Source organism: Miniopterus natalensis, chromosome 4 (genome assembly GCF_054644295.1).
Source record: "Miniopterus natalensis isolate mMinNat1 chromosome 4, mMinNat1.hap1, whole genome shotgun sequence".
Lineage (NCBI taxonomy): Eukaryota > Metazoa > Chordata > Mammalia > Chiroptera > Miniopteridae > Miniopterus > Miniopterus natalensis.
The window spans coordinates 9,704,611-9,730,458 of NC_142084.1; the positions used below are offsets into that span (position 1 = coordinate 9,704,611).

The 25,848-nt window shown below is 45.3% G+C and overlaps 1 protein-coding gene across 3 annotated transcripts in view; it reads left to right on the forward strand.

Moving 5' to 3' along the window:
* The first annotated feature begins 24,923 nt into the window (after positions 1–24,923).
* Positions 24,924–25,848, forward strand: part of HTR4 (5-hydroxytryptamine receptor 4) — a 127,254-nt gene continuing 126,329 nt past the window's right edge. For all 3 annotated transcript variants that reach the window (XM_087816276.1, XM_087816274.1, XM_087816275.1), the window contains exon 1: positions 24,924–24,954. In XM_087816276.1, coding sequence (XP_087672402.1) covers positions 24,929–24,954 — 26 coding nt within the window. In that variant the 5' untranslated portion in view covers positions 24,924–24,928. The remainder of the gene's footprint in view (positions 24,955–25,848) is intronic.

Here is a 25,848-nt window from a genome sequence, read left to right on the forward strand (position 1 = left end):
AGGGGTTGGGGAGGACACCACACAGACCTGCTCCTGGGTCCCCTCAGTCTCTCTCCCATCACCTTCCACGTGGGCGGGGCAGAGAAGGGCAGCTCCTGACAACCGCTGCCCAGTGGAGCTACTGGTAGGGCATCTGCTTGGCGCCTCCGTCTCCCTGGGCTGTTCCAAGCCAGGAAGCCAGATCAGCCTGGCACACCGCAGGCGCTTGCAGTGGCCACTTATATTTTCAGGGTGGCAGCTTCCATTTGCACTTCCTAACAACACCCCAAAGTTACTGGGGAAATGAAGTCTCCCCATTGTGTGTAGGCTTGGTGGGGGAGGGGGGGCAGATCCTTTCCCTATACCTTCTGCTTCAGAATGGGGGATGGAAGAGATGCAAAGCTAACCGTGGCCGGTCTGGTGTGTTCTCCAGAAACTTTGAACTTGGGTGAGTGACCCAAGGAGGGCGGACTGATGGAGGCCACTCACTGTGTCAGGAGGCATGGCCTACTGTCCCTGATGGAGTTTCCTTGTGAATTGGTTGCTGCAATTTCCATTTTTTGGTTCTCTGGAGCTCTTCTGGTACCAGCTTCTCCAAGACTGGCTTCTGGAATCCCAGGTATTATATGAGCCCCTAACTAGTTCCAATAATTTTTCTTTTGTTTGTTAGCTAAGGTCCTTTTCTGTGGCTTGCTATCGAAGACCTTAATTGAGATGGTACAATAACCATTCCTGGAATAAATATATTAATGAAGATGGGCCTAGACAGTATTTCAAGCCTTTTGTGACCTTTCCCTTCTTTTGTCACAATCTGTGAATTGAATCTCACCTGTAGATGAGTTTTCTTAGAAGCTGGAAAAACATCGAAGTTTTCTATAACTCTCCTTTTGGAGGCAAAGCTATTTTTAAAAAATAATTGAACTTAACTTTTAAACTTATGCTTATTGTATGGTAATTAAAAAATACAGATAAGCCTAAAAATATAAAAATATTCATAAACATCTTTCTGTATAAGAAAATATTAATTGACAAAATCATGTTTAATACCTGAATGGTGTTTCATGGTAGGGATAATATATTTAGCTAATTCCCTATTGTTAAATGTTTGGGCTATTTCCAATTATTCACTCTTTTTAAAAAAATATATGTTTTTATTGATTTTAGAAAGAGATGAAGGGAGAGGGAGAGAGAGAAACATTGATGAGAGACATCGATTGGCTGCTTCCTGCAAGCCCCCTACTGGGGATCGGGCCCGGAACCTGGGCATGTGCCCTGACTGGGAATTGGACCTGAGACCTCTTGGTTCATGGGTTTACACTCAACCACTGAGCCACACCGGCTGGGTTCCAATTATTCAAGCTTATAAAAGATTCTGCAGTGAACATTCTCTTAAGTAAACCTTTGTGTACATAGGCTCATTACCTTTAGGATACATTTTAAGAAGTAGAATTGTTGGGCCAAAGAGTTTGTAGGTTTATAATAATTTACTTACAAAAGTATCCCTTTTAAATAAAACTGATAAAAAAGAATAGCCCTTTTACTGTGGGACTCTTCTTCAGCCAAAGCAAAACAAACAAACAAAAAACCATAAAACAAAGGAAAGTTTATGTTTCAGGTATGCACCAAAGCAGCCCCGTTTAAAACCATATCCCATTAACTTAGGTGCTTCCACTAACCAGCCCCATTGAACAGAGAGAGATGATGCAAGAAAATTTTACCAGTAGCCTCACCTGCTCAACAAAACCAGCCACTGCACTTGCCGTCTTCATCTATTCGTTCACAGAATAGTTATTGAGTCCCTGCTGTGTGCCTGGTATGGTTCAAGTGACTGGGACATAGAAAGGGAGGTAAGATGTGGTCTCCACCCTGGAGGCACTCACCACCCTGGGCCAAGCAGACACGTAAATGACTCACAAACACCAAGCGTGCTGGCAACTGCCGCCGTAGAGAGATGAACACGGCGTTGCGGGAGCAGAGAGCCGGGAGCAATTTCATCCTGTGCACTGAGAGTCCTCTCTTCTCTTTTCTTCCCTTCTCTCCATTAGAAAGCACCATTTGAAATAGGATATACCATGAGAAAAGACAAAGTTCTGGAGAATCAAAGAAGGGAGAGCTCAGGAACAGCTCCATGGAATCCGTGAGCGATGAGGAGAGGGAGGACTGGCGGCATCTGGAGGACACTCTGGAGAGGCCATTGTGAGCCCTGATACACAGGACGGGAGAAGGTGGTCCAGGAACAGGTGTTCCTTGAAACTCAAGGTTTGGGTACAGCAAGACTACCTCCGACTGCTCTTCAGAACAAGAAAAGGCTCGTGTGCACCTCCACGAGTAAAAGAGGCATTGTGTTAGCTATCACTGCTGCAGCAAATCACTTAATGGCTTAAAACAACACACGTCTACTATCCTACAGCTCTTGAGGTCAGAAGTCTGACGTGAGTCTCACTGCACTTGAATCAAAGTGTCTGCAGGGCTGCCTTCTCTTCTGGAGACTTTGGCGGAGAATCTGTTTCCTTGCTTCTTGAGGCCGTCTCAGGATCCCTTCTCCCATCTTCAAGGCCAGCAACAGCTGTTCAAGTCCATTTCACATCAGATCACTCTGCCGCCTCTCTCTTCAACTTTAAGGATGCTTTTAAGGGCCCACCCGTATAATCCAGGATAATCTCTCATTTTAAGGTCCTTAATTTAATCACACTTGCAAAGTCCCTTTGGCCACGTGAGGGAACATATTCATTCATAGGTTCGTGGCATTGGGATGTGGTTACCTTTGGGGAGGTGTTTTCAGTCTTCATGGCTTTAGGGTTTTGGAGCAAGAGTGATGCCACTGGGGATCTGCCTGAGGCTGAGCATGCTCACGTCAGGAAGGAGGAAGGACCGGAAGGCAGGGACCAATTAGAAGATCTTTTTGGTGATTCCAGAAAAGATACCATTCAGTCCCATGGGAAGAGGGAGGGAAGGACAGATGCCAGAGGCAGAGCTGGGATAGACTTCTGGGGAACTGGCAAGCGGCAGAGCAGAGAGTAGGGAGAAACAGGCCAGAGGTAGAGTGGTCAAAGGTGATTGTGAAGGTAACACGGTGCCATCGTCAGATGCCTTTGGAGTAACAAATCAGTGGCACAGTGATCAATTCAAGTTTAGATCTTAATATCTTAGTTGATAAATAACCTAAAGTTTCCACTACTAAATTTCGAATGGGGGATATAAGAAACATACACGCCAGGAGAAAAGTAACACGTGGGAATCGGAATGGCTGAGGGTGAGTGGTTTTGAGAGACAGACAAAGCGCAAAGATGGTAAAGAAGAGGTGACAGGAAAGGGACAGATTGTAATGGGAAGAGAGAGAGCGCGTGTGAGTAAAATGGGGAAGAAACGTAGACCACAGGGAAGACAGACACGGCAGAAGCGGGAAATGAGAGGCAGGACTATCAACAGAGAGAGAAGCTGAGACGGGGAAGGCTCAGAGTTTCTGGCAAGCTCAGGGTAAATTTCCAGCACACTTGGGTTGTACTCTCAATTGTAAGTTATTCATTTTAAGGGAAGACTTATTTGCTTTCAGAGCTTAATTACTGTCCCGGCTTCTCTGTCTTATCAAGCTCCAGGCAGACTCAGTGGTCCTTGAGGGGTGGATTATCCACCTTGCAGGCCTTCGGACCCCTCACCTGTCTCACCAAAGGAAGGGTCTTCTTTCCCCTGCTGGTCCCAACACGCCTTAACTCTCGACCTGTTGTATCCCTCACTTGAGGCCTTTCTCAGACCTGTGGAGGAAACGTGTTTTGCATCCTGTCACAGCTCCTCACATATATTATGAGCACTCGGTGACCGGGAGCAGGAGCTTTGGTAAGTCTCAACACAGTCTCAGTTTATGGTCCCCATTTTACAGATGGGAGCGCTGTGACTTGGCTCAGGTCTAATCACATGCTCAAGGTCACAGGGGGACCAAGCTGGGAGAAACGCTACCTCCAGATGGCCAAGCAAACTGTGAACTAGCAGATATTGGCGGGGTCACCTAGGAAGACATCGGGGTACTGAAACATTGCCTCGGGAAAACTGGGGAGCCTTGCACGTAAGGGACAACGGAGCTCACTCTGAACCCTGCTCCCCAGTGACCGTGCCCGGCAGCCAGAGCAGAAGGAAGTAAGCTCTGCGGGGGTAGGGTTCCCCTGGCGCGGGCGCCGAGCGCGCGCTTTCAACTTTCGTATTTATCTTACAGCAGAGGAAATGGGAACTCAGAGAGGGTAACCAACTTGCCCAAGGTCACCCAGGAGCCAGCAGCGAGCCCGGGACGGCGCTCGCTCCGGGAAGACGCAGGCCGGCCAGCCCCAGGGGTGAGAGGGGGGGGTCCTTCCCGCCCGCACGGCGCCCACCGCCGCGTGCGCGCGCCCCCGGTGGGGCCGGAGCCGGGGCGCACGGGCTGCGCGCAGTCGGGTCCCCCGGGCCAGGCCGGGCCGGCCGGGGCGGGGGTCGTGCCGCGCGCAGCCCGGGCCGCGCCGGAGCCGGGCGGCCTCGCCGCGCGGGGGCTGGAGCCTGGAGCCGGCACCCGAGGGGGCGGCGGGGAGGGCGCAGCGGCGCCGGGAGCGCGGCGGCGGCGGCGGCGGCGGCGGCAGCGGCGGCGGCAGCTCGGCTCGGCGGCTGGGTGGCCGCTCGGGTCGGCCAGGGCGCCTCGCTCCGTCGCCTCGGGCAGCGGGTACGTGCGGCCGGGGCGCGGGGGTCGGGAGCCGGGAGCCCACGTGCGCCGGTGGGGACGCGGCGGGGGCGGGGAGGCGCGGCCGGCGCGGGGCTCGGGGGGCCCGGACCCCAGAGCCGGGCTGTGCCGCAGGGCTGCTGGGCTGCGCGGCCGCTCGGGGGCAGGGGGCTGGCTGCGGGCGCGGACCCCCTGCAGCCGCCAGCGTGGGACCCTGCCGGGCGGGGGCCGTGCGGGCGCTCCGTGCGTAAGGACCGGTGGAACCGCTTGTGTGCTCACCGACTCCGGGAGGCTGTGTGTGTAAGGGTGTGTGTGAATGAAGGGGGCAGAGGGAGGGAGGCAGGGAGGGGGGAACACGGGCTGGGCGTCCATAGCGTGTGGAACCCGAGACGTGTGGGCTGTGCATGGTCCTGGGTGCGCAAGGAGAGAGGCACCCCAACTGTGCGGGTGCGTGTGACACGCATGTCCTGAGTCTGCGGGCTGTGTGAGTGGCCCGAATGTGTGGGCGCTGCTGCATGGAGGCGTCCTGCAGTTGTCATTGGCAGAACCCTAGCCCAGTTTGGGGCGCGTTTCCCGGGGCTCATCCCCAGAGTGCAGACGGTGCTGCCGGCGGCCTGGGGAGCGGGGGCCGGCAGAGGTGGGGGGGTCGGGGGACCCGCTCCTCTTCCTAGACACCGGTGTTCAGGAAAAATGTGGGCTTGGTGTTTCTTTTAGGCTCATTAAAATGCACAAAAATGTTCCTTGGGGTACAGATTTGGCATGAGCCCAAGGCGCCTTGTGATGGAGAGACACAGGCAAGTTTGGCCTCTTTGTCTTGATATGGCTGGGGCGACCCCCCAGGTCATAAAGCTGTGGGTGACCCTGGGGGGGGGTGTGCTTGCCGGGTCCCCTGTGTGGAGCTTCAGCATCCGTGATGTGTGCTGCCCGGGAGCGCAGGTGTTGAATGAAAAGGACACCGGTGATGGATGTGGTGCCCTAGACCCGAGGAACAAGTCAGGACAAGCTGCGCGGCGCTTGGAGCTCGCGAGTTCTAGAAAGTGATGAGTGTGGGGAAAATATTAAAGAGCAAGGAGGGTTTGTTCAGCGTTCTCCAGTCATCTTTTAATCTTATCTGTATTTTTCTCATGCGCCCTAACCCTAAATTAATTCTCTCTCGTGTTTGCATCATTTCCTTCCATGGGAAACATCTTTATTATAAATTTTATTAGGCAGCTGAGCGGGCCGTCATTTAACTGCATCACATCAGAGCTAGCAGGAGCCTCCGGAGGTCCCCGGGCCCAAGGGGAGATGAGGCTTTTGGAATCTCTGAGTTATCTGGATCTTACTCCTGAAGCCTGTCCTGGGGGCCACAACTGCCTCCTAACCCACAAATTAAAGGTATTTTATTCTACTTGAGTCTCGCTGGGCCTTCCTGACACTGCTCATCCCCTCATCTTCCTCCCCACAGAGCAGCACCTGAAACCCAGCCCCAGCAACCTGCTGCCCCAAAGTCCCTCCTGTTCCCCCGTCCGCTGTTGAACCACCGGCCTCCTCACGTCACCTCACTGGGAACTGGGCACCTTTTAATTTCTCCTCTCCTTTCGTCAGGGGAGATCACAGTTTAATAGGCAGGTTTTATTTTTTTCCCTCAGTATCTCTTGAATTTTTTTTTTCTTTCAATCCTCACCAGAGGGTGTTTTTTCCATTGCTTTTCAGAGAGAGGGGAAGGGAAAGAGAGAGAGAATCATCAATGTGAGAATCACTGATTGATTGGATGCCTCCCACCCGTGCCCCGACCGGGGCTGGGGTCCAGCCTGCAACCCAGCCAAACCAGCTAGGGTGAATATATATATATGTATGTATGTGTGTGTGTGTATATATATATATTAAAATTCCTGCTGCCACCACCTTATCAGGTGAAACCTATATTCAGGGATTTCCAGAAATAGGAACAGAGATAGACTGTGGTGGTTGGAAAACATGCAAAGCAAATGCACAAAGGGGAGACCCCTGATATTGTCACCGTCTGACTAATAAGTTAAATACATATTTGGGAAAAACCTGCTCCTTTTGATGGTTGTAGCATTCTGTGACCCAGGTGAAGTCTCTCGGCCTTTCTAAATCTCAGTTTCTTCATTTGTGAAATGTGATGAAGGATTTCAACTCAAACCTAGTTGCTAGCCCTGGCCTGTGTGGCTCAGTGGGTGGAGCATCGGCCAACACGCTGAAGGGTCTTGGTTTCCCGTACCTGGGTTGCGTCGGGGGGAGCTCAGGAGGCAACCAATTGATGTGTCTCTCTCACATCGATGTTTCTCTCTCTCTCCCACTCTCTCTTTCTGCCCCCTTCCCTCCCTTCCACTCTCTCTAAAAATCAATGGAAAAAATATCCTTCGTGAGAATTAACAAACAAACAAACAAACAAAACCCAAACCTAGTTGCTAGATCATTTCTAAGGTTTCTTCCAGTTTTAGAAATCTTTAATTGTTATTGATGTTCTTTGTTTTAGCAAGAGATTAGCCAAAGAACATATATGAATATATGCACATGAACACTGACAACAATGTGGCAAAGGCTGGGTGAAGGGAGATAAAGAGGGTGATAGGGGACATCTGTAACAGTGTCAATAATAAAAAAAATAAAATTTAAGAAAAGAAACATCTCTCCTAAAGCCTTAGGGTTACCTTCTAATATCTAACCATCTTTTTCAAAAATTCCTTGTGTCTTTTGGGAAAGGAAATAGGCACACACTGCTGGTCCCCACCTCCAGAGTTTCTGACTCAACGCTTCTGGGTTCGGTCTTAGAACTTATATTTCTAACAGATTCTCAGGTGATGCTAATGCTGCTGGTCCAGGGACCAAAGTTTGAGAACCACATGGTTAAGGCCTAAATAAATAAAGCTCACAACTTGAGCTTATTTTTAAATGAAAAGAGATCTTATTTTGAAGATAATTGAGCATTTGGATTTATGAGAAACAATTGATAGAGCAAGACTGAAAAACAATAAATGCCAAGAACTAGTTCACATCTCTCAGTTGCCTCTCATGTTGAATTTTAGAAAAACCTTTGCTGTTTCTGCTTTGAATTAATGCTGATCTTAGATCTTTCCATGCTCTGTATCTCTGCCCACTCCCACTGTTACTTCAATCTGAAAGATAAAATAGCTCATTAATCACAAGATACTCTGAATAAAAAGTCCTTTAATATCTTGTCTACTGCCCCATAAATTCCAGCCAGCCCCTACATTAAGAAAGGTATGTTATCTGTCCATCCAGCTTTTGTTTCCTATGTAGCTGCTTTGTATTTCTTTTTTTCCAAAGCAATAAATATTAGCACCATAAAGAAACCTCACAGAAACCCAAATCAGACATTTATGTGTAACTGATTAAATTTTTAAAATTTTAATCTGAAGAAGTTTCTTTTAAAACCAAATTTTAAACTCATTCAACCCCTCCTCCTCTTTAAACATTTTTTAAAACAGATTTTATTTTTCACAGCTGGGAAATTTAGGTTCACAGTAAAATTTACCAGAATACAGAGTTCTCATGTACCTCCTGCTCCAATACCTCACGCAAAGCCTCCCTTTCCACCAACAGCCTGCACTGCAGTGGCACATTTCTCACAATCAATGAACCTACACTGACACGTTAATATCACTCTTACGTCCACAGCCTACATTAGGATTCACTCTTGGTGTCCTATGTGCTTAGACAAATGTGTAATGACATGTACCATCATTATAGTATCCTACAGAATAATTTCTGCCTTAAAAATCCTCTTTTCTTCATCTATTTATCAGTCCTTCTTTTCTAACTCCTGGAACTCACTGATCTTTTTACTGTTTTCATGATATTTGCCTTTTCCAGATGTCACATAGTTGAGATCATACAGTTAACAGCCTTTTCAGACTGGCTTTTTTCAGTTAGTAGTATGCATTTAAGATTTTTCCACATCTCTTCATGGCTTAATAGCCCATTTACTTTAGTGTGGAATAATAGTTTATTGTCTGAATGTACTATATGGTTTATCCATTTATCTGCTGAAGGACATCTTGGCTGCTTCTGAGTTCTGGCAACCCATCTTCCCGGTGCTCATCTTCCAGATCACCTGACATACATCATCAAACTGCCTGACATCTCACTGGTAACTGTCCTGGACCAATCCTAGGGCCAAGAATGCAGAATTTACTATTCTCAAGATTATACTTTTACTCTGTGAACTCTTAACTTTTCTTTCTTCTTTAGAACACTTCTGGGCTAGTTGTGTTTGCTGTTTGCAAACCTTAGGACCCTTGAATGAATCTATCATGTGTTTCCAGCCAAAGCCTCCAGATTGCTTTTGAGTTCATTCAACAGCTGCTGTAGGCATCCATGTAGAGGTTTTTGTGTGGACATTATTTTCAATTTGAGTAAATACCAAGGAGTGCAATTGCTGTATCCTATGAAGAGTATGTTTAGTTTTGCAATAAACTGCCAAACTGTCTTCCCAAGTGGCTGCAAAATTTTGCATTCCCACCAGCAATGAATGAGAGTTTCTGCCGCTCCACACCCTCCACAGCATTTGTTGTTATCAGTGTTCTGGGTTTTTGCCATTCTAATAGGCATGTAGTGGTATCATATTATGACTTTAATTTCCATTTCTCTAGTGGCATATCATGTTATTGCTGGATTTTTATGTTTTCATCTAGTCTGAAAACCCTCTTAAAAATTTAATTGTGGTAAAATACACATAACATAGAATTTATCATCTTAACCATTTTTAAGTGTAGAGTTGTGTCAAGTACATTCACAATGTGGTACAACCAATCTCCAGAACTTTTTCATCTTGCAAAACTAAAAGTCTATGTCCATGAAACAACAACTGCTAATCTCCCTTTCTCCACAGTCCCTGGCAACCACCATTTTACTTTCTGTTTCTATAAATGTGACTGTTTTAGATACTTCATATAAATGGAGTCATACAGTATTTTTTTATGACTGGATTGTTTTGAAGGGAAGCAGAATTTGTCAGCCCAAAATATGCCTCTTTGAGATATTGATTATTTTAGCCTGATTAATTTTTTTAACCAATTTGTACTTCTTAATCCCTTCACCCTTTTCACCCATCTCCCCAGATCTCCTCCCCCATCTGACAACCTTCAAAATGTTCTCTGCATCTATGAGTCTGTTTCTGTTCCTCTTGTTCATTTAATTTGTTTGTTAGATTCAGTTGTTGATAGACATGTATTTATTGCCACTTTATTGTTCATATTTTTTATCTTGTTTTCTTCTTAAAGAAGACCCTTTAACATTTCATGTAATACTGGTCTGGTGGTGATGAACTACTTTAGCTTTCTCTTGTCCGGGAAGCTCTTTACCTGACCTTCAGTTCTAAATGATGGCTTTGCTGGGTAGAGTAATCTTGGTTGTAGGTTCTTGCTTTTCATCACTTTGAATATTTCTTGCCATTCCCTTCTAGCCTGCAAAGTTTCTGTTGAGAAATCAGCTGACAGTCGTATGGGTGCTCCCTTGTAGGTAACTAATTGTTTTTCTCTTGCTGCTTTTAAGATTCTGTCTTTGTCTTTAAACTTTGGCATTTTAATTTGGAAGTGTCTTGATGTGGGCTGTTTTGGGTTCCTCTTGTTTGGGACTCTCTACATTTCTGGACTTGTATGTAAATTCCTTCATCAGGTTAGGGAAGTTTTCTGTCATTGTTTTTTCAAATAGGTTTTCAATTTCGTGTTCTCTCTCCTTTCTTTCTGGCACCCCTCCCACGATGGAATGTCGGTGCTCTTGAAGTTGTCCCAGAGGCTCCTTACACTATCCTCATTTTTATGGATTCTTTTTGTCCTTTTGCTGTTTTGATTGGGTATTTTCTGCTTCCTTATATTCTAAATTGCTGATTTGATCCTTGGCTTCCTCTATTCTATGGTTGATTCCCTGTAAATTATTCTTCATTTCAGTTAGTGTAGCCTTCATTTCTGGCTGGTTTTTTTTTATGGTTTCCATGTCCTTTTTTATGCTGTTGATGTTCTCACTAAGTTCACTGAGCATCCTAATAACCAGTGCTTTGAACTCTGCATCTAGTACATTGTCTCCATTTTGTTTTGTTCTTTTTCTGGAGTTTTGTTCTGTTCCTGCATTTGGGAAGTTTTTCTTGGGTGTGTCTGTGTTTTATCTCCTCATTTTGACCACCTCCCTGTGTTTGTTTCTATGTATTGAGTAGAGCTGCTACATCTCCTGCACTTGGCAGAGTGGCCTTATATAGTAGATGTTCTGTAGTGTCCAGCACACAGCCTCTCTGATCACCCAAGCTGGGCTCTCCAGGTGTAGTCCTCCCCCACTGTGTGGGCTGTGTACACCCTCCTGTTGTAGGTGAGCCTTGATTGCTGTTGGCAACTCAATGGGAGGGATTTAACCCCAGGCCAGTCAGCTGCAAGGATTGGTTGCGACCACCGACGATTGTGGAGGATCTGCTGTGCAGGGGCTGACCCCATGGAGCAGGACTTAGTGCAGTGGGGCTCTAGTGCCCACTGAGTCCTCCCCTTGAGCATGTCACTTGTGGTCACTTGTGGAGGTGGTTGGGTGTTGCTTTGATGTGGTCTGAAGCTGTCCACCAGCTGCGCTGGCTCTGGAGCCTCCTACAAGGTGCAGGCCAAGGTCAGCAACCACCTGTGTTCTGCCTGGGGCATCCCGGGATGAGCTACAGAGCGATCTGCAGATGGCACCTACTTGTGCTGGGCTTGGAAGTGCTCCAGTGAGGCCAAGCTGTGAACCAAGGCTGGCTGCCGCTAGTGCTGGGCTTGGGGCCACTTAGCGAGAAGTATGGGGCACGCTGAGGCGGGATGCTGCTTGTTTGAGAGATTTTAGGAAAGTGTCCTCTTCTTTTTTTTAAAAAAATATGACTTCATATTTTTTTAAATATGATTTTTTAAATTGATTTCAGAGAGAGGAAGGGAAAGGGAGAGAGAGAGAGAGATAGATCAATGATGAGAGAAAGTCATTGATCAGCTGCTTCCTGCACGCCCCCCATTGGGGATCAAGCCTGAAACTGGGGCAGGTGCACCGACTGGGAATTGAACCGTGATCTCCTGGTTCATGGATCAATGCTCAATCACTGAGCCATGCCCCTGGCCCTTCTTCTTGACTGTCAGGATCTGTTTCTTTTTGCATGACCACACATCCTCCACAGAAACAAAGGAACTCCAAGTACTTACTCAGAAAGATCTAGAGGTTTTGAAACTGAGATGCAGTTTAAATGTTCATTATTTGCCATGTATACACCTGGTCTTCTTTGATTTTTATATCAATTTCTGAGAGAAGAGGTATTTTTCTCCTTTACAGCTGAGGAAACCAAGGCCTGGAAACTTTAGAAAAACTCTTGTATTAGTTAGAAGGTTAATTATCTTATTAAATATGTATTTTTATTACACATAATAAAAGTCAATACTGCCTTGCTTAAGCAAAAATTGGAATTTATTGGCAAGATAATGGGGCTTTTGTTAAGGGTTCAAGCAACTAGACATCTAGGCTATTTCCAAAGAACTCAGTTTCAGGAATTCATGATCATCTTTACCCAATTTCTCTGTCCTGAAGATGACAACGTTCCCAGGAGTGTGTGTTTTGGTTCAAATTTTCAAGAAAGGAAACCTGATTGGCCCAATCATTTATGGCCAAGAGGTCATAGCAGAAGCATGATTGCTATGGGGCTCACTTTGTAGTTGTTGATATTCTCAGTACAGATGCCCGAGCGGACACTTGGAATGAAAGTCTCTCGTTGTCACACAACTAGTATGGCAGAGACAGGATCTGATCTCAGGTTTGACTCCAAATCCAGTGCTTTCTCCCACCAAAGGGGTGGCGGATAGAGAAGCACATTCATTTGGCCTGTAATCAAGGTAACCTGCCTTTCTTCGCAAGCTCCCCCGTGTTAAGCATCCCTTGCATACGGTCCTCCTGCCTCGGCCTGTGCTTACCTCGTGGTTTCTGATGCCTCGATGGCTGCGTCCTTGCTCCTCTCTGTCCATGTGGTCTCTGTGCCGTGTGGCCTGGCCTCTCATTCTGCTCACGCAGGTCATGTCTCTGGCTTACCTGGCAAACTCCCAACTCCCCGCGTCAGAGCTGAAGGGATCTATTATTTTTGTCCCATCTGGTATCTACAGTAAGTAACCATTGGCCATTTATGCCAAGCACTTACAGTGAGCATTGCTGAAAGCTCTGTATCTCATCGAACTCTTCTAACGAACATGTTGTGGCCATTTTTTGGTTAATTTTCCTAATATTTTAATGTAAAAAAAAACCTTTCAGAAAAGACGTTGACAGAATCTTGTAGTGAGCACACATATATACTCACTAGGTAAGGTCTACAGTGAATATTTCACTCACTTGTTTTTTATATTTCTATCTGTCAACCACTCTATCCAGTCATCAGTTCATTTTTGAATGATTTCAAAGTCATTTTGATTCTTATTTTCATTTTTGTAGTTGGGAAACTGAGACCAAGATGATTGATATGACTTGCCCAAGGCCACCACCCTGTGAGGTGATGGAACTGGGATTTAACACTGCAGCCTGACACCCCAGATGGATCACTTTTTATTAGCCGCCAAGCAGGGAAGAGGGAAAGGCTCACTCAGGGTCAGTTAGTGGCAGGGCAGCCCCAGGTTATTTGATTCTCAAGCTCCTAAAATTCCCATTGATGAATAGTCCACTTTCCAACTAGAAGTAGTATTTCCCTTGCTCCACAAAGATCTGCAGATTTGGAGCTTTACAACCTACCTCAAATCTCTGGGAAATCTGATTTTTGACATAGATGATTTTACAAAACTAATATACTCTGTATTCCATTTCGACATTTAAAAATAATTTATGGAAATGACAGGCTGGGAAATTACCACTTGAGATAACATTTCCTAAGTTCACGGGACTTTCACATATGCTATCTTATTTGAGCTTTGTGAGGAGTAGCAGATCTGCAAGACAGGTGGGCTGGGTATCTCAACCACATTGAACAGCTTGAGACCTGGGGCTCACAGAAGCGAAATGGGGAACTCAGGGTCACATGGTGCTAAGAGCAAATTTGGTCTTGGTAAAAGAAAAAGAAAAAGTATCCTCTTTCAAGTACCCGTAGACATTCTGTAGATTTTGAGGAGCTACAGGAATATCTAGGTAATAAAATTGCACTGGGACATTTGAGAGAGGAGACTACTGAGATCTGGATCCTTTATGGGATAACTTAGTGGTTAAAGGTCTGGACTCCGAAGTCACTTCTGGGATGGCCTCAGACAGTGTCTCCTTCCTGTGCCTCAGTTTCTTCATTTGTGAAGTGGGGACAGTTGCAGTGCTGCTTCGTAGAGTCATGTGCAGGTGACATGAGGTGACACATGTGAAAAGCCTGGTAATTGGCATGTGTGCCACAAATACATACCAGTTATAGAAATGTGTCATTAGTCCCCTCCTGCCTCCTCCCCAGGAGCCTCCTTTTGTGTGTTAATCAGGTCGCTGTGCAATCTGGGGTATAGTTCTATCTTGTTTCTGAAGGGGCCGTTTTGGGAACTATTAAGAGATTGTGGGCAGCAGCCTTTTGGGGTCAACATCTTCTTAGTCCAGTGAAGCTGCAGACTCTGCTCCAGAATTTCCATCTATGCCGTAAATAGCCCACGTCCTGCGAGATTGCCCTGGGGTGCTCAGTTGGATGTGATCGTCAGCGCAGGATATCTGAAGTAGAGAGCTCTATGTAAACTATTCGTAATCCAGGAGGCTCAGAAGAAAGAGAAAAGAGTGTGGGCAGAAGAGGTAAGACGCTGGCAGAGACTCTTCCCTTGGATGCTCAGCAAATACTGGAATCCAGGCCTTCCAGCTGCTGAAGCATTCACACAGCTGTGGAAAAGCCGCCAAGGAAGGTTTCAGAAGGGTGCGTCCACCTGGCTGAATTGCACTCCATTCTTGCCTGGTTCCCAAACTGCTCTCCAAGACTCATTTGTACCAGAATCAATGGGACATTATTTGTTAATGCAGACCCCTGGACCTGCTGATCCAGAGGTGCTTTGAGTGAGGTGCCCGGATCTGCAGTTTTGTGACTTTTGGGTGTTCTAATGTTTGAGAAGCACTGCTGTCTGTAGCCGAATTATGCAAAGTTCAAAACTTTGAAGACTTAATTTAGATGGAATGTAAATTTTGGTTTGACCTGCTCCCAATTCCAGACCTCTGAAATCAGTGGTGACAAAATCCGTTGGGCATTCGGAGGCTCAGCTTTCAGGGGCCTCCTCTACAGAGAAGAGGAATGATTTCTAAAGCCACATCCCAGGCCAGGGATCAGCCCCCAGGTGCACAGCTGCCTTCGAGGAGAAGCAGAGTGGAAAGCATCCAGCCTCCGTGACTGGGGCACTGCCCAGCTGGAGACCACTTGTGACAACAGCTGGCCAACATTATACTGTGAACTCACTGGGCACCTGCTTTGGGTACTCACTTTCACCGAGTGTTTGCAATAATCTTGTGAGGTTAGAATTATGCTTATCCCATTATACAGATGAGGCCACCGAGGCCAAAAAAGTAAATAATTTGTCCAAGGGCATACTGTTAATTGATAGACCTGGGGTTGATTCCAAGGCTGTGCTTTGAATCAGGGGCTGGCAAATTTTTTAACCAAATGCTTGATTTTCTATGGCAGGGAAGCTAAGTTTTTACATATTTAAATTGTAGGAAAATATCAAAAGAAGAATATTTCGTGACAAGTGAAAATTATATGAAATTCAAATTCGGTGTCCATAAATACATTTTATTGGAAACCAGCCATGCTCTCTCATTCGAGTATTGTCTGTGGCTGTTTGCTCACTGTGGAGTAGGTCGGCTAGTGACCTTATGCCCTGACAGGCCTAAAATATTTGCTAAATGGCCCTTTGCAGAAAAAGGTGTGTTAACTTCTGCTTTAACGACAATGGCAGTGTTTCCCAAACTTCAGTCATTTGCACACTTCCTTTGTGATTCTTGCCATCACTTCGTGCCATTAAGAGCATGATCTACATAGCACTTTTCTTTAGATCGGCGAGTTTCCCTTAAGTAAACTATTTTCCAAAGAAACAAAAATGGAAGTGGAAACCGGTACCTACTACAAGAAACAAATGCAACGTACACAAAACAGAGCCTCGGATTTTAGCTGAAGAGTCGGAGCAGAGATGTCGCTGCTCCTCTCGGCTCCTGCAGATGGCCGACCGTTCCTGTGTGGGCCACGCCGACCCCCGGTGCGGGACCCCCGCCGCTTTCGGAAGGAGGCCCTCGGCCCCCTGGAGTCAGCTCTGCTCACAGCACAGTCAGCAGGAGGGGCCTGGCAACCTGTGGGAGCATCAGCACCCCAGGTCCCCCCACTTGCCCAGGATAATCCTGAGGCATATGTTTGCCACGGTTTCTCAGTGTTCCCCTGCGGGATTAAGCTTCGGTGGCTCGAGCACACACCCCTCATTGGCTGCCTTTCATTGCCCCCTCTGCCCCTGTACCTGCCCCTACCAGATAAACCATGCATTTAACCCCCCCCCAGATCTGCTTCTTGGGGTGACACCAGGTAGACAATAGTGTTTCTCACAAAAGACTGTGAGCATGAGACCTGTTCTTTATTATCAAACAGAGATTAGCCGATATCAGGAAGGTGCCTAAGATAAGCTAACACTTATGTGAGTCCCTTTCTTCATTGTAAATAACTGATTAAAATAGAAAATGACCCCTAAGATGAGGTCGTACTTAGTGCTTCATCCACCCACTGCCTGATAGCATCTGCTCTCTTCAGTGTCGGGAAACCACCACCGGCAAATGACATTGTACCCTCAAGAGTGGTCCCCAGACCAGCAGCACCAGCCATACCTGGGAACCTCTTAGAAATGCATGTTCTCCTCTCTGAACCTCAAGAATCAGAAACTGGGGGGCGGGGCCAGCCCTTGTGTTTTAATGGGGGGGGGGATCCTTATGCTTGCTGAAACTTCAGAGCCTCTGCTGTCACCCCATTCCTGGATGTCACCAGAACTCGAATCCTCCCAGACTTGCTTCCTCCCCTCAGACGTGACTGTTGGCTCCCCCGCCTCATTCTGAGCCTCCCACTGAGGGGGACCTTGGTGCTTGCCAAGGCCCACAGGTCAGTAACTGGACGGCTCTCCTCTTGGTTGACCTTCATCATGGGTCTCACACTCTTGAGACACTCCTCTCTCCTATGGAGACACAGAGACAAGGCTAATTCCTTCTCTAATGATCAACTAGAGCTTTCAGACTGGGTCCTGCTATCATTGTCAGATACTGATCGTGCACTGTGTCTCTTTCTTCAAAGAACCTGAGGCCAAATTTAGAGTAAGACATTAATCCCCAGAAAAGCCAATCTATAAACACATACCTCCGGAATCTTCTCTTTTTCTTTGTTATTTTGAAAACAGTTAAAAGCCACTTTGCATCCTAATTGTACATATCAGCCTCTTGGTCCCTTAAGTGTGACTGAGTTGGCCTCTGTATGGATTTTCAGTTATGGAAATAAAATGGCTAGGAGCTTTTCATTTAGGACTAAATCTTTCTAGATGATTTAGCGACACTGGCATTTTGATGACCAGCTATAGAAAGAGACACTTGCCAATGAAGGTCCAGTTCCTGGAACACGGGATCTTCCTTTTTCTTTTGTTTTTTTAAATAGCATATGTATGTTTTCACTTGTGCACTACCATTTTGATGTTTGGTTAAATAAATAATATGATTTTTTTCAGGACTAATTTACAAAGAGAAATTCTTTTAAAGCATGTATATCAACTGATTAGGTATCAACCTAAAATTAAGAAGCCAGAATGAGGGGCAGTAAGCTTTTATTCAGCATCAAAGAATTGCAACTCAGGGAGCACAGGTTCAGGCAGAAACCCAAGTAGTGTCCCGATTACAGGGTAAAGGCAGGCGTTTTATGAGAAAAGGAAGAAATCATTACATAAAAAAGAAAAATTCCAATAGGTGCTGATAAGCTGAGCTCCTCTTGGCTCTGTGCGACTGGTTACTGGTTCTATCTTTAGATAGAGAGTCCGTAATTATCCATCCTTGTGGTCAGGATGTCCAGTTTCGTGATGGCTTTATAGAAAATTGTAAAACAATGTTGGTTTGTCCCAGTCCAAAGGTGTGGCCCAGTTCAATCAGTCTTGTTGACGTAAGGATGTCCAAACCTGTAGAGAACTTTTATAAAAATTTATTTACTCCAAATAGGCTATGCCTGGAAGCAAGATCTTGATGGACTGAGAAAAGTGCTTCTTAGAATGACAGTCTGCAGCTTCTTTTATGCATTTAGAATTAAGGAAGGGACATAAGAAAGATTACATGAAGGTGGGAGGAAGTAAAACTAGGGTTGGATTACTGGATAGTTAAGGTTTTGTGCCCTCTTGAGGGTGGTTTGTTTCCTGAGGGGTCTGAAAAGAGGCATTTCGAAGGTGTGTTAACCTAGGGGTCCAGAAACAATGGACAGGACTCGCTTAAGGTAAAGATAAACCGTTTTACTAAAGAAGTTATATGCCCGGGGTGTGACTACCCATCATGACCAACCTAGTTAGGAATTTGTGATCAGATCACCCTGTGAGGTTACTTTTCGTAGAACCCCTTGCTTGTTCAGTCTAAAGGTTCAAGGAGCAAGACATACAAGGCAGTTCCTCTGCAGTAGTAGCTCCAGCCCCATTTTGAAATGGCTCCATTTATGTCATTTTTCACAGAGGTAACAAAAAAATTGCTGAGACAGCACCCTACAGTTGCCAGATATTTTCCAGAAAATGAAAAGTCCAAGTAAATAGCCCAGGAGAAGAGTTTTTTTCTTCCATTTAGTGAGAATTTGCACAGTTGTAAATTTGCAGGTGATCCAAGGGTTGCTTTCACAGTGAAGTTTACAAGGAAACCTTGATCACCGTGGATGTGGAAGACTGTTCGGGGATGTCTGCGTGTTTGATCCCAGTGAGATTGTGTGTTTTTGTGCATGTGGCCAGTGGTGGGTTAGATCGATGAGGTAACTTGGGGAAGTTGAACTCGTATCACATACCTGGCCTTATCGGATCACACATTGCACTGCTCTTATTTTTGTCTCACTAGTTCAGAAAGGTCAGCGATCATGGCTGTTTGAGACAGTACATGTGAATTGAGCATGTATCTGTTTTTAAAACTGGAAAATGATTCAGAACACTTTGGATTTTTACCCTCTGGGGATACAAGAGGTAGAAATAACATGGACTATCACAGTCCTACAATTTTAGCATTGGAAGAAGCCCCCGCGGTCACCAAAATCACAGTTCTCATTTAGATAGACATCCTTACACAGCTACCCCCATGCTGCTAGGCCCCTCCAATGATGAAAAACTTACCTGTTTGAAATTTCCTTTAAGTTCTGTGAAGCTGTCATTGAAATTTCTTCCTTTGCTCACCCTGCCCAAGACCCCTGAGCCGAGTCCATTCCACAGATGGGGAAGTTGAGACCCAGATTGGTGAACAGACTTGTGAGAGGGAGCAGAATTCTCCACTCTGGCATAAGGGTTATTCTAGGCTGATTATTTTTAAGGAAGAGCAGACAAAGGAAAAGCTCTGAACACTGAGTAGAAGTCACCCTTTGTAAGAAGCATTTACATTTATAAGGAAAGTCTCCATTTATAAGGATGTCTCCCTCTTGGTACCATGAAGAAAGTGAAGGATGACTCTCAAACTCTGGGAACTATTATCAGTGGAGAAAGTAAGGACTTAATCTGCGTAAGGACCTTACCTTTGTTTCCCTTGCTTTTCTTGACCCTCCCATAACTGTCCCCCATCCCAACGTCGTGTTTTGTCTTTAGCTGGAGACATTATTTAAGGTGGTGGCTTGGGCCATTTGGAGAATTACTTGTACATTACTTAGGACCTGGGGCTCTCCCGCGTGAACAGGAGCTATACGTGTTGTTAAACTTGTTTGTCTTTCCTGTGTTTATCTGTCGTTTATTACTGGGGGGAGGGGTGTCAGCCAAGAACCTAGAAGGTTAAGGAAAAATTATTTTTCCTCCCCACAGCTGCTTAAGAATAGGAACAGTGAGTGAGTAGCAGGGTTGGGCTGTGACCCAGGTCCAGCAACTCCCTGCCCAGCGATCCTGCTTTATGTCAGGTTTTCACCCTCAATTTGGCAATTTAGATAAATAATGTTTTACGTTACTTGTTACATTAATAACAAGTAATGTTATTCCTGACACTTATCCAAAACAAAGGTCTTGAAATATGCCCTTTGATGTAGAAATTTAACCCATGTAGGCATACTGTACAAAGACAGGTGGTCAACCCATGCACAGTTCTGCATGACTATCCAGCATGCAGCCGAAACCAAAGAAAAAACACACAAAGTGCAGCAAAGCAAACTGAGGCTATGACACAGCTTCGGGTTGGCAGATGTTGGCACTCTACCAACTACATTTGTATTTGAGTCCAGTAGGTGGGGACTATTCACAGGTGAGTCCTGTGCTCGCGCTTCTTATAACAGAGATGCAACTACACACCTTCTGTTAACCATTAATGAAAGCTCCACAGCCATCTTTCAGAGTATTCTGAATCAAAGGTGAAGATGGGGTGCACTTACCTTTTGGGGTTGCCTTTTAGATGCACAAACTAGAGAACAGGGTCGGAATAAGCACTGGGTGGCATAAATGAAATGGGCTTTTCCCCTCCTACTTTTTGAAGGAAAGATCAGAGTCTGAATGGGTTCATCCAGGGGAAGAAGCTTTCAGGATCTGAGGGAGCTGTTTGTGGCTGTAGCTTTACTTTTGAATAATTCCAGTGCTTGGGCTTGTCCGAGCCTTGAAAGATACTGAGACTTTTATTTGTACTTTACATGGTAGAAGGGATCGTTTGATTCCCTCCTCCTCTCTATTCCCAGGACTTGCCATGTGCTTTTTCTGAATATTATCTAGGGCTGCTTCTCTGAAGGGAACCAACACAGAGCTGTATCACCTCTTGTCCCTTAGAGCAGGACATTGGATATAGCCTATCACCAACACACACACACACACACACACACACACACACACACACACACACACACACACACACACACACACACACACACGGTTTAAATGAATTCCAAACTGACAACTTTTAGAAGTAACACAGCTTGTACCTGAGCATAGGAGATGCTCTCTGTTGGTTTAGTTAACTAGATAGTGTTTTGTTAAGGAGATAGAAATAGAAGTATGCAAGATAAAAAGCATTGGTTCCTTGCAAAGCTTTTTCACTCTATGCAGTCTTCCTAACAAGAGGTGCTCCTGTAATCGTGGCTCTGATTAGCTCTCTCTGGTGCACGTGGCAGAAAATAGTGGACATCGAGCAATTAAATCAGGATAGGTATTAATCACCAACTTCTCTTTTGCTACTGTTTCTCTCTTGACAAAATGCATGCTGTCTCACTGGCTTGCTACATGGCCATCATTTTAAATTTGCTCATTGGGTTTAGATGAGCAAAATATACCAATGTATATTGCTATTGTTAAAAACGGAACTCAGCTGAGCAAATTTGAAGATCTAATTGGTGTTATTAAATGATTCATGAATTGGGCAGCATCTCAGCCAGCAAGCAGAGAGTAACACAAAACAGAAGGCTTTTAAAGAGAGAAGAGCGGGGCAAGGAAGTCATAGTAAAAGCAAAATAAAAGTTTATTGGCGGAAAGTAAGAGTTTCAGGCGATAACGACTTTTCATTGGCTGAGCTGCAGCATTTTCCATTGGCTGGGCTTGTTGCTGGGTAAGAAGAAAATCTCCCTTCGTCTCGCAGGTGTACTAAAGTAGATACATCTTCCTGCTGGAGATACAACACCATCTCTCCCTGTTTGGAGCAAGGCATGAGAACTCCCTCCATAGGCCTTCCTCGCACCAATTTTAGTTGAGATTTCCTTTATCAGTTTCCACACTATGAATATATAAGGTTTTCCCCATGTTGTAACATGTTTCAGTGAGATTAACTTCAGTTAGCTTTTAATTGGTTTCCCTTAGTTTGAGTTTTTTTCTTTCTCAGCTGTATACAAATACAATATTGATTTTCTAGTATATTATGCAGGACTCTTTTGGTTGCAGATAATGGCTGGAACCCAAGTCAAACTGGCTTATGGAGGGAAAAAAAAAGAATTTGTTGGTTCATTCAAGTATAAAATACTGTTTTAAGATACTGCTGAAACTTAAGCCTCAAATGATGTCATCAGAACACTGGTATTCTCTCTGTTGCAACTCTTCTTTCCTTTGGCTTAGCTTCCCTCTCAGGCTTTCCCCCACACATTGGCAATGGTGGCCACCAAGAACTTAAAATCGAAAGTCCATCAGTTTAGCAACATCAGGGAGGAGAGGGACTCTTCCTAGCAAAAATCTCAGGTCTGGTTTTCACTAGTCTAGCAGATGAGCTAATTCATTATGGCCAGGGAATGGACCGTTCTGATCGGCCAGTCCTGGTCATGTGCTCGTCACTGGAGCTGGGGGCTGAAGCATGCAAGGGGTAGTTCTGCAAAGAAAAATCAAGGCACTGTTTTCTAAGAAAGAGGGAGTCGAGGATCAGCAGACAATTACAGCAAATGCCCACTTTTACCAGATTTCCTTGCTCTTGTGGGAGGAAATTTGGTACGACAAGAACTATTGCAAGACAAGGCTTGAGTTTTGGAATTCACAGGCCTGGATTCTAGTCCCAGTTTGGTCAGTTAACCCCTTGGACCTTTAGTCTCTTCATCTAACAATAGAGATAAAAACTCAGAAGTTGGAAGAGAAGGGAAAGGGACAGTGTTTGGCACTTGTTAACACTCAGTGAAGGGTGACTTCATAAAATGAAATGGTTTTCGCTACTTTAAAAAATTACAGTATTGTACCCTGGGATGGTTCGTGCATTACATCCCAGTGAGAAAGTCACAAATTCTCAAACCTCAGTTTGCAAAATGAACTAACCACTTAGATGACTCAACAAATATCTATAAAGCGAATATATCATTTTTCTAGACACTGAGGATTGATCAAGATATAACTATATGCTCTCGAAACTTAGGTTCTAGTGATAGAGACGGATCACTAATAAAGGAGCAATTGAGTATATGTAGCTTGTGTGCTATAAGATAAAATAGAGTGGGTAAAGGGGATTGAAACTTACAGAAAGTGAGGTCTGAAATTGTACTTCGATGACCAACGAAGATATCTGTGAGGAGTACCAGTTGAGCAGAGTCTCTAAGAACCTGAGGGACTGATCTACACCGTAGCATTCTAGGGAGAAGATACAGTGAGTGAAGAAACCCTGGGCTGAGAGCCTACTTTCATGGTCAGGGAAAGTAGCAAGACCTGTGTGCTGGAGGGCAGTGAGGGGGTAGGCCAGCCATGGCTAAAGTTGGGATTGGAGAGGAGCTGGGGCCAGATCATGTCAGGTCTGGTTGGCCGTGATATGAGTTGGCGTTTCCTTCTAAGTGTGACCAGAAGCCACTAGAATTTTAAGAATATTACTCTGGCTACTGTGGGGAGAAGAGATGACAGCGGAGCAAGCAGGAGACCAATTAGGAGGGCGAGGCAGTCTCCCAGGGCAGGGAGATACGCTCGCTTGCTTTGGCCAGGATGTTGGTTCTGGAGGTAATGAGAAAAATCAGGCCAGGGAATCATTTTTAAAGTGGAGAGAATGAGTTTGCTGATAGTTTGGTTGTAGGGTGTGAGAAGAGGCAGCTTGGTCTCAGTCACTGGGCAAATGCTGGAGCTGTGTACCGACACGGAGAACACCAGGGGGGGAGTAGGTGTTTGTGCTGGGAGTGGGACATGAAGAGTTCAGCTGGAAATGCTTTTTAGCCATCCAAGTTGTAATGTCAGGTAGGCGATAAGGGTCTGGGAAAGGCCTAGGCTGGAGCTATTGTTTTGGGAACCTTCAGTGACTAGGTGGCATTTTAAGCCATGGCCAGGGATGTGACTTCAGGTATGACTTTCAGATGGAGGAGGGAGGAGGGAGCCCTGCCACTTCAATTGCTAGGGCTTTGTCCGTATGTATTGCAAATAAAAGATTATTCCAAATTTGAACATAAAAGAGATAAAAGCTGACAGAGCTGCTTTACTTGAGGTCAGAGTCAGGGTTCAGAGACCTGCAGGCTGAGCCTTCCCCACTCCTGCTGCAGACCCAGAAATGCCCACAGGAGCCTCTGTTGATGTCAGAGGCTCTAAGGAGCAAACGCTGTAGGACCCAATGAGCTCTGCACCCTCCCAGCTCCAGGTGGTCTGCCGCGCTCTTCTTGGCTGCCGGGGGCGTGTGTTTGGTCCACCCCAGAGCCCAGGCTGAGTTTCATGGCTCTGTTATGTAGATAAACAGATTTACAGTTTCGTCTTGGTTCAATTTGATTAGAAAACCAGCAGATGGAATTATAGAATATCAGAGCTGGAAGTGAACCCAGAGATCATCTCTTATTTTCAAGAAGTGGGTGATGAAGCTCAGAATGAAAAAGGGACTTGCTCGGGGTAACCCCAGGAGCAACAGACCAGGCTCTGCCTCTATGCTCTCTGATTCATCATGTTGTGGAGCAAATGTGTTGAAAAGCAGGAATTCTTCTGAAAAATAAAACTGTACAGTTTAGAGCTGGTTTAGTGAATATCAGTGGGTGTCCATCTGTTAAAGGGTGTAAGGTCTTCTGAGAGTCTGTGCTGGAGGAACTTTTGAGAGTTTGAAAGTCAGCTCCCCTTCCACTGGGAGATCTTAGCTGGGGGTTTATGGAGGGGCCTCAAGGAAACGTGGGCTCCCCAGAAAGTGTGCATGTATGTGCCCATCTATTTTTTTTCTGGGTAGAAATTTCTCAGGAGCTTACTAGATTCTCAAAAGGATACATGATTACTCTCAAAACGAGTTTTAAAAAATATGAAAAGCTTTATAGGAAACAAAGGGACTGACCATTTTAGGTAATGTACTATTTTAATCATAACAATGTAGTTACCTATTTTCACTAGCTAGTGTCCTAATGCGGATCATATAAATAAGCTGTTTCCAGGAAGAACAAAAAATAAACTGATTAACACAGAGTCAAAAGAAGTACCTGTATGTTTTAATCTGCAGGAGATCAGTCACACATAAAAACACCTTTTGCAACACTCAGCGGTGCCCTACCTCGGTGAGCCAATAGCTTTTTGCTGTGGTATTGTTTATTAAATGGTTTACTGATACTCTACAAAAGTCTTAATAAATAGGAAGCGATGACCACTTGGCATTTCCCCCCCCTCTACCAAGGACTTTTATTTACCTACATCACCGGATTGTCTAACTTTCATTTCTTGCCGCGTTACAGGACCCTGTGGGTACTGAAGGCCAGCTCACCCATGCCTAGTTCCTGTAATGGACGAACTGGACGCTAATGTGAGGTACGTGGCATTTCTGTATATATTGTGCTATCAATTATGGTCATGTGAACTACAAGGCCTCTGTAACAAAGCTAATGGATGCGGATTTTCTTCAACATTTCTTATAGAATCATGAGTGTGGTTCTGTTCGATTATAAGTGGGGTTTTTTCACTTCTGCTTAAGTGATAAGTAAATATGGCTCTAAATGTTTCCAGAGGCCTATACTAACGTCTGCACTATGGGAGATATGTTATATGAAAGTAGACACTCATCTCTGTAATAGGAAGAAAGAAGATGTATTTAATAGCATAAAATAATGTAATATCTGTTCAGCTAAACTTTGAATGTATGTTTAAATGGCTATTTATAGCAGTTCTCATTGGCCCACTCCTTTTTTCAACCAGGTCATTAGATTATGGGACGTGATGGTTGCATGGTGTAGTTATGTAAAGCCCAACGCTTTGTGTTTTGTTTTCCTGTAATTTCCTGCTGCCCTTGGAGATCAAATAATAGGATGGCTCCTGGGAAGTTATTTCTTTAAAGGTTTGCTGCAATTTTATTTGGCACAACCAAATAGTGCGAGGAAGTTGTATCCAATAAGGCGTAAGTGTTATGGATTGGCACTTGAGGCTGAGGAATAGCGGAAGATACTGAGAGCTGGAAGGCTTTTTAAGAAAATAAATTCCTGGCCAGCCAGTGCTGCTCAGTGGTTGAGCATCGACCTAGGATCCAGGAGATCGCTGTTTGATTCCCAGTCAGGGCACATGCCCGGGCTGTGGGCTTGATCCCCAGTGGGGGGACTGCAGGAGTCAGCCGATCAATGATTCTCTCATCATTGATGTTTCTATCTCTCTCTCCCTCTCCCTTCCTCTCTCTGAAATTAATTTCTAAAAATACATGTTGCCCAGCCGGGC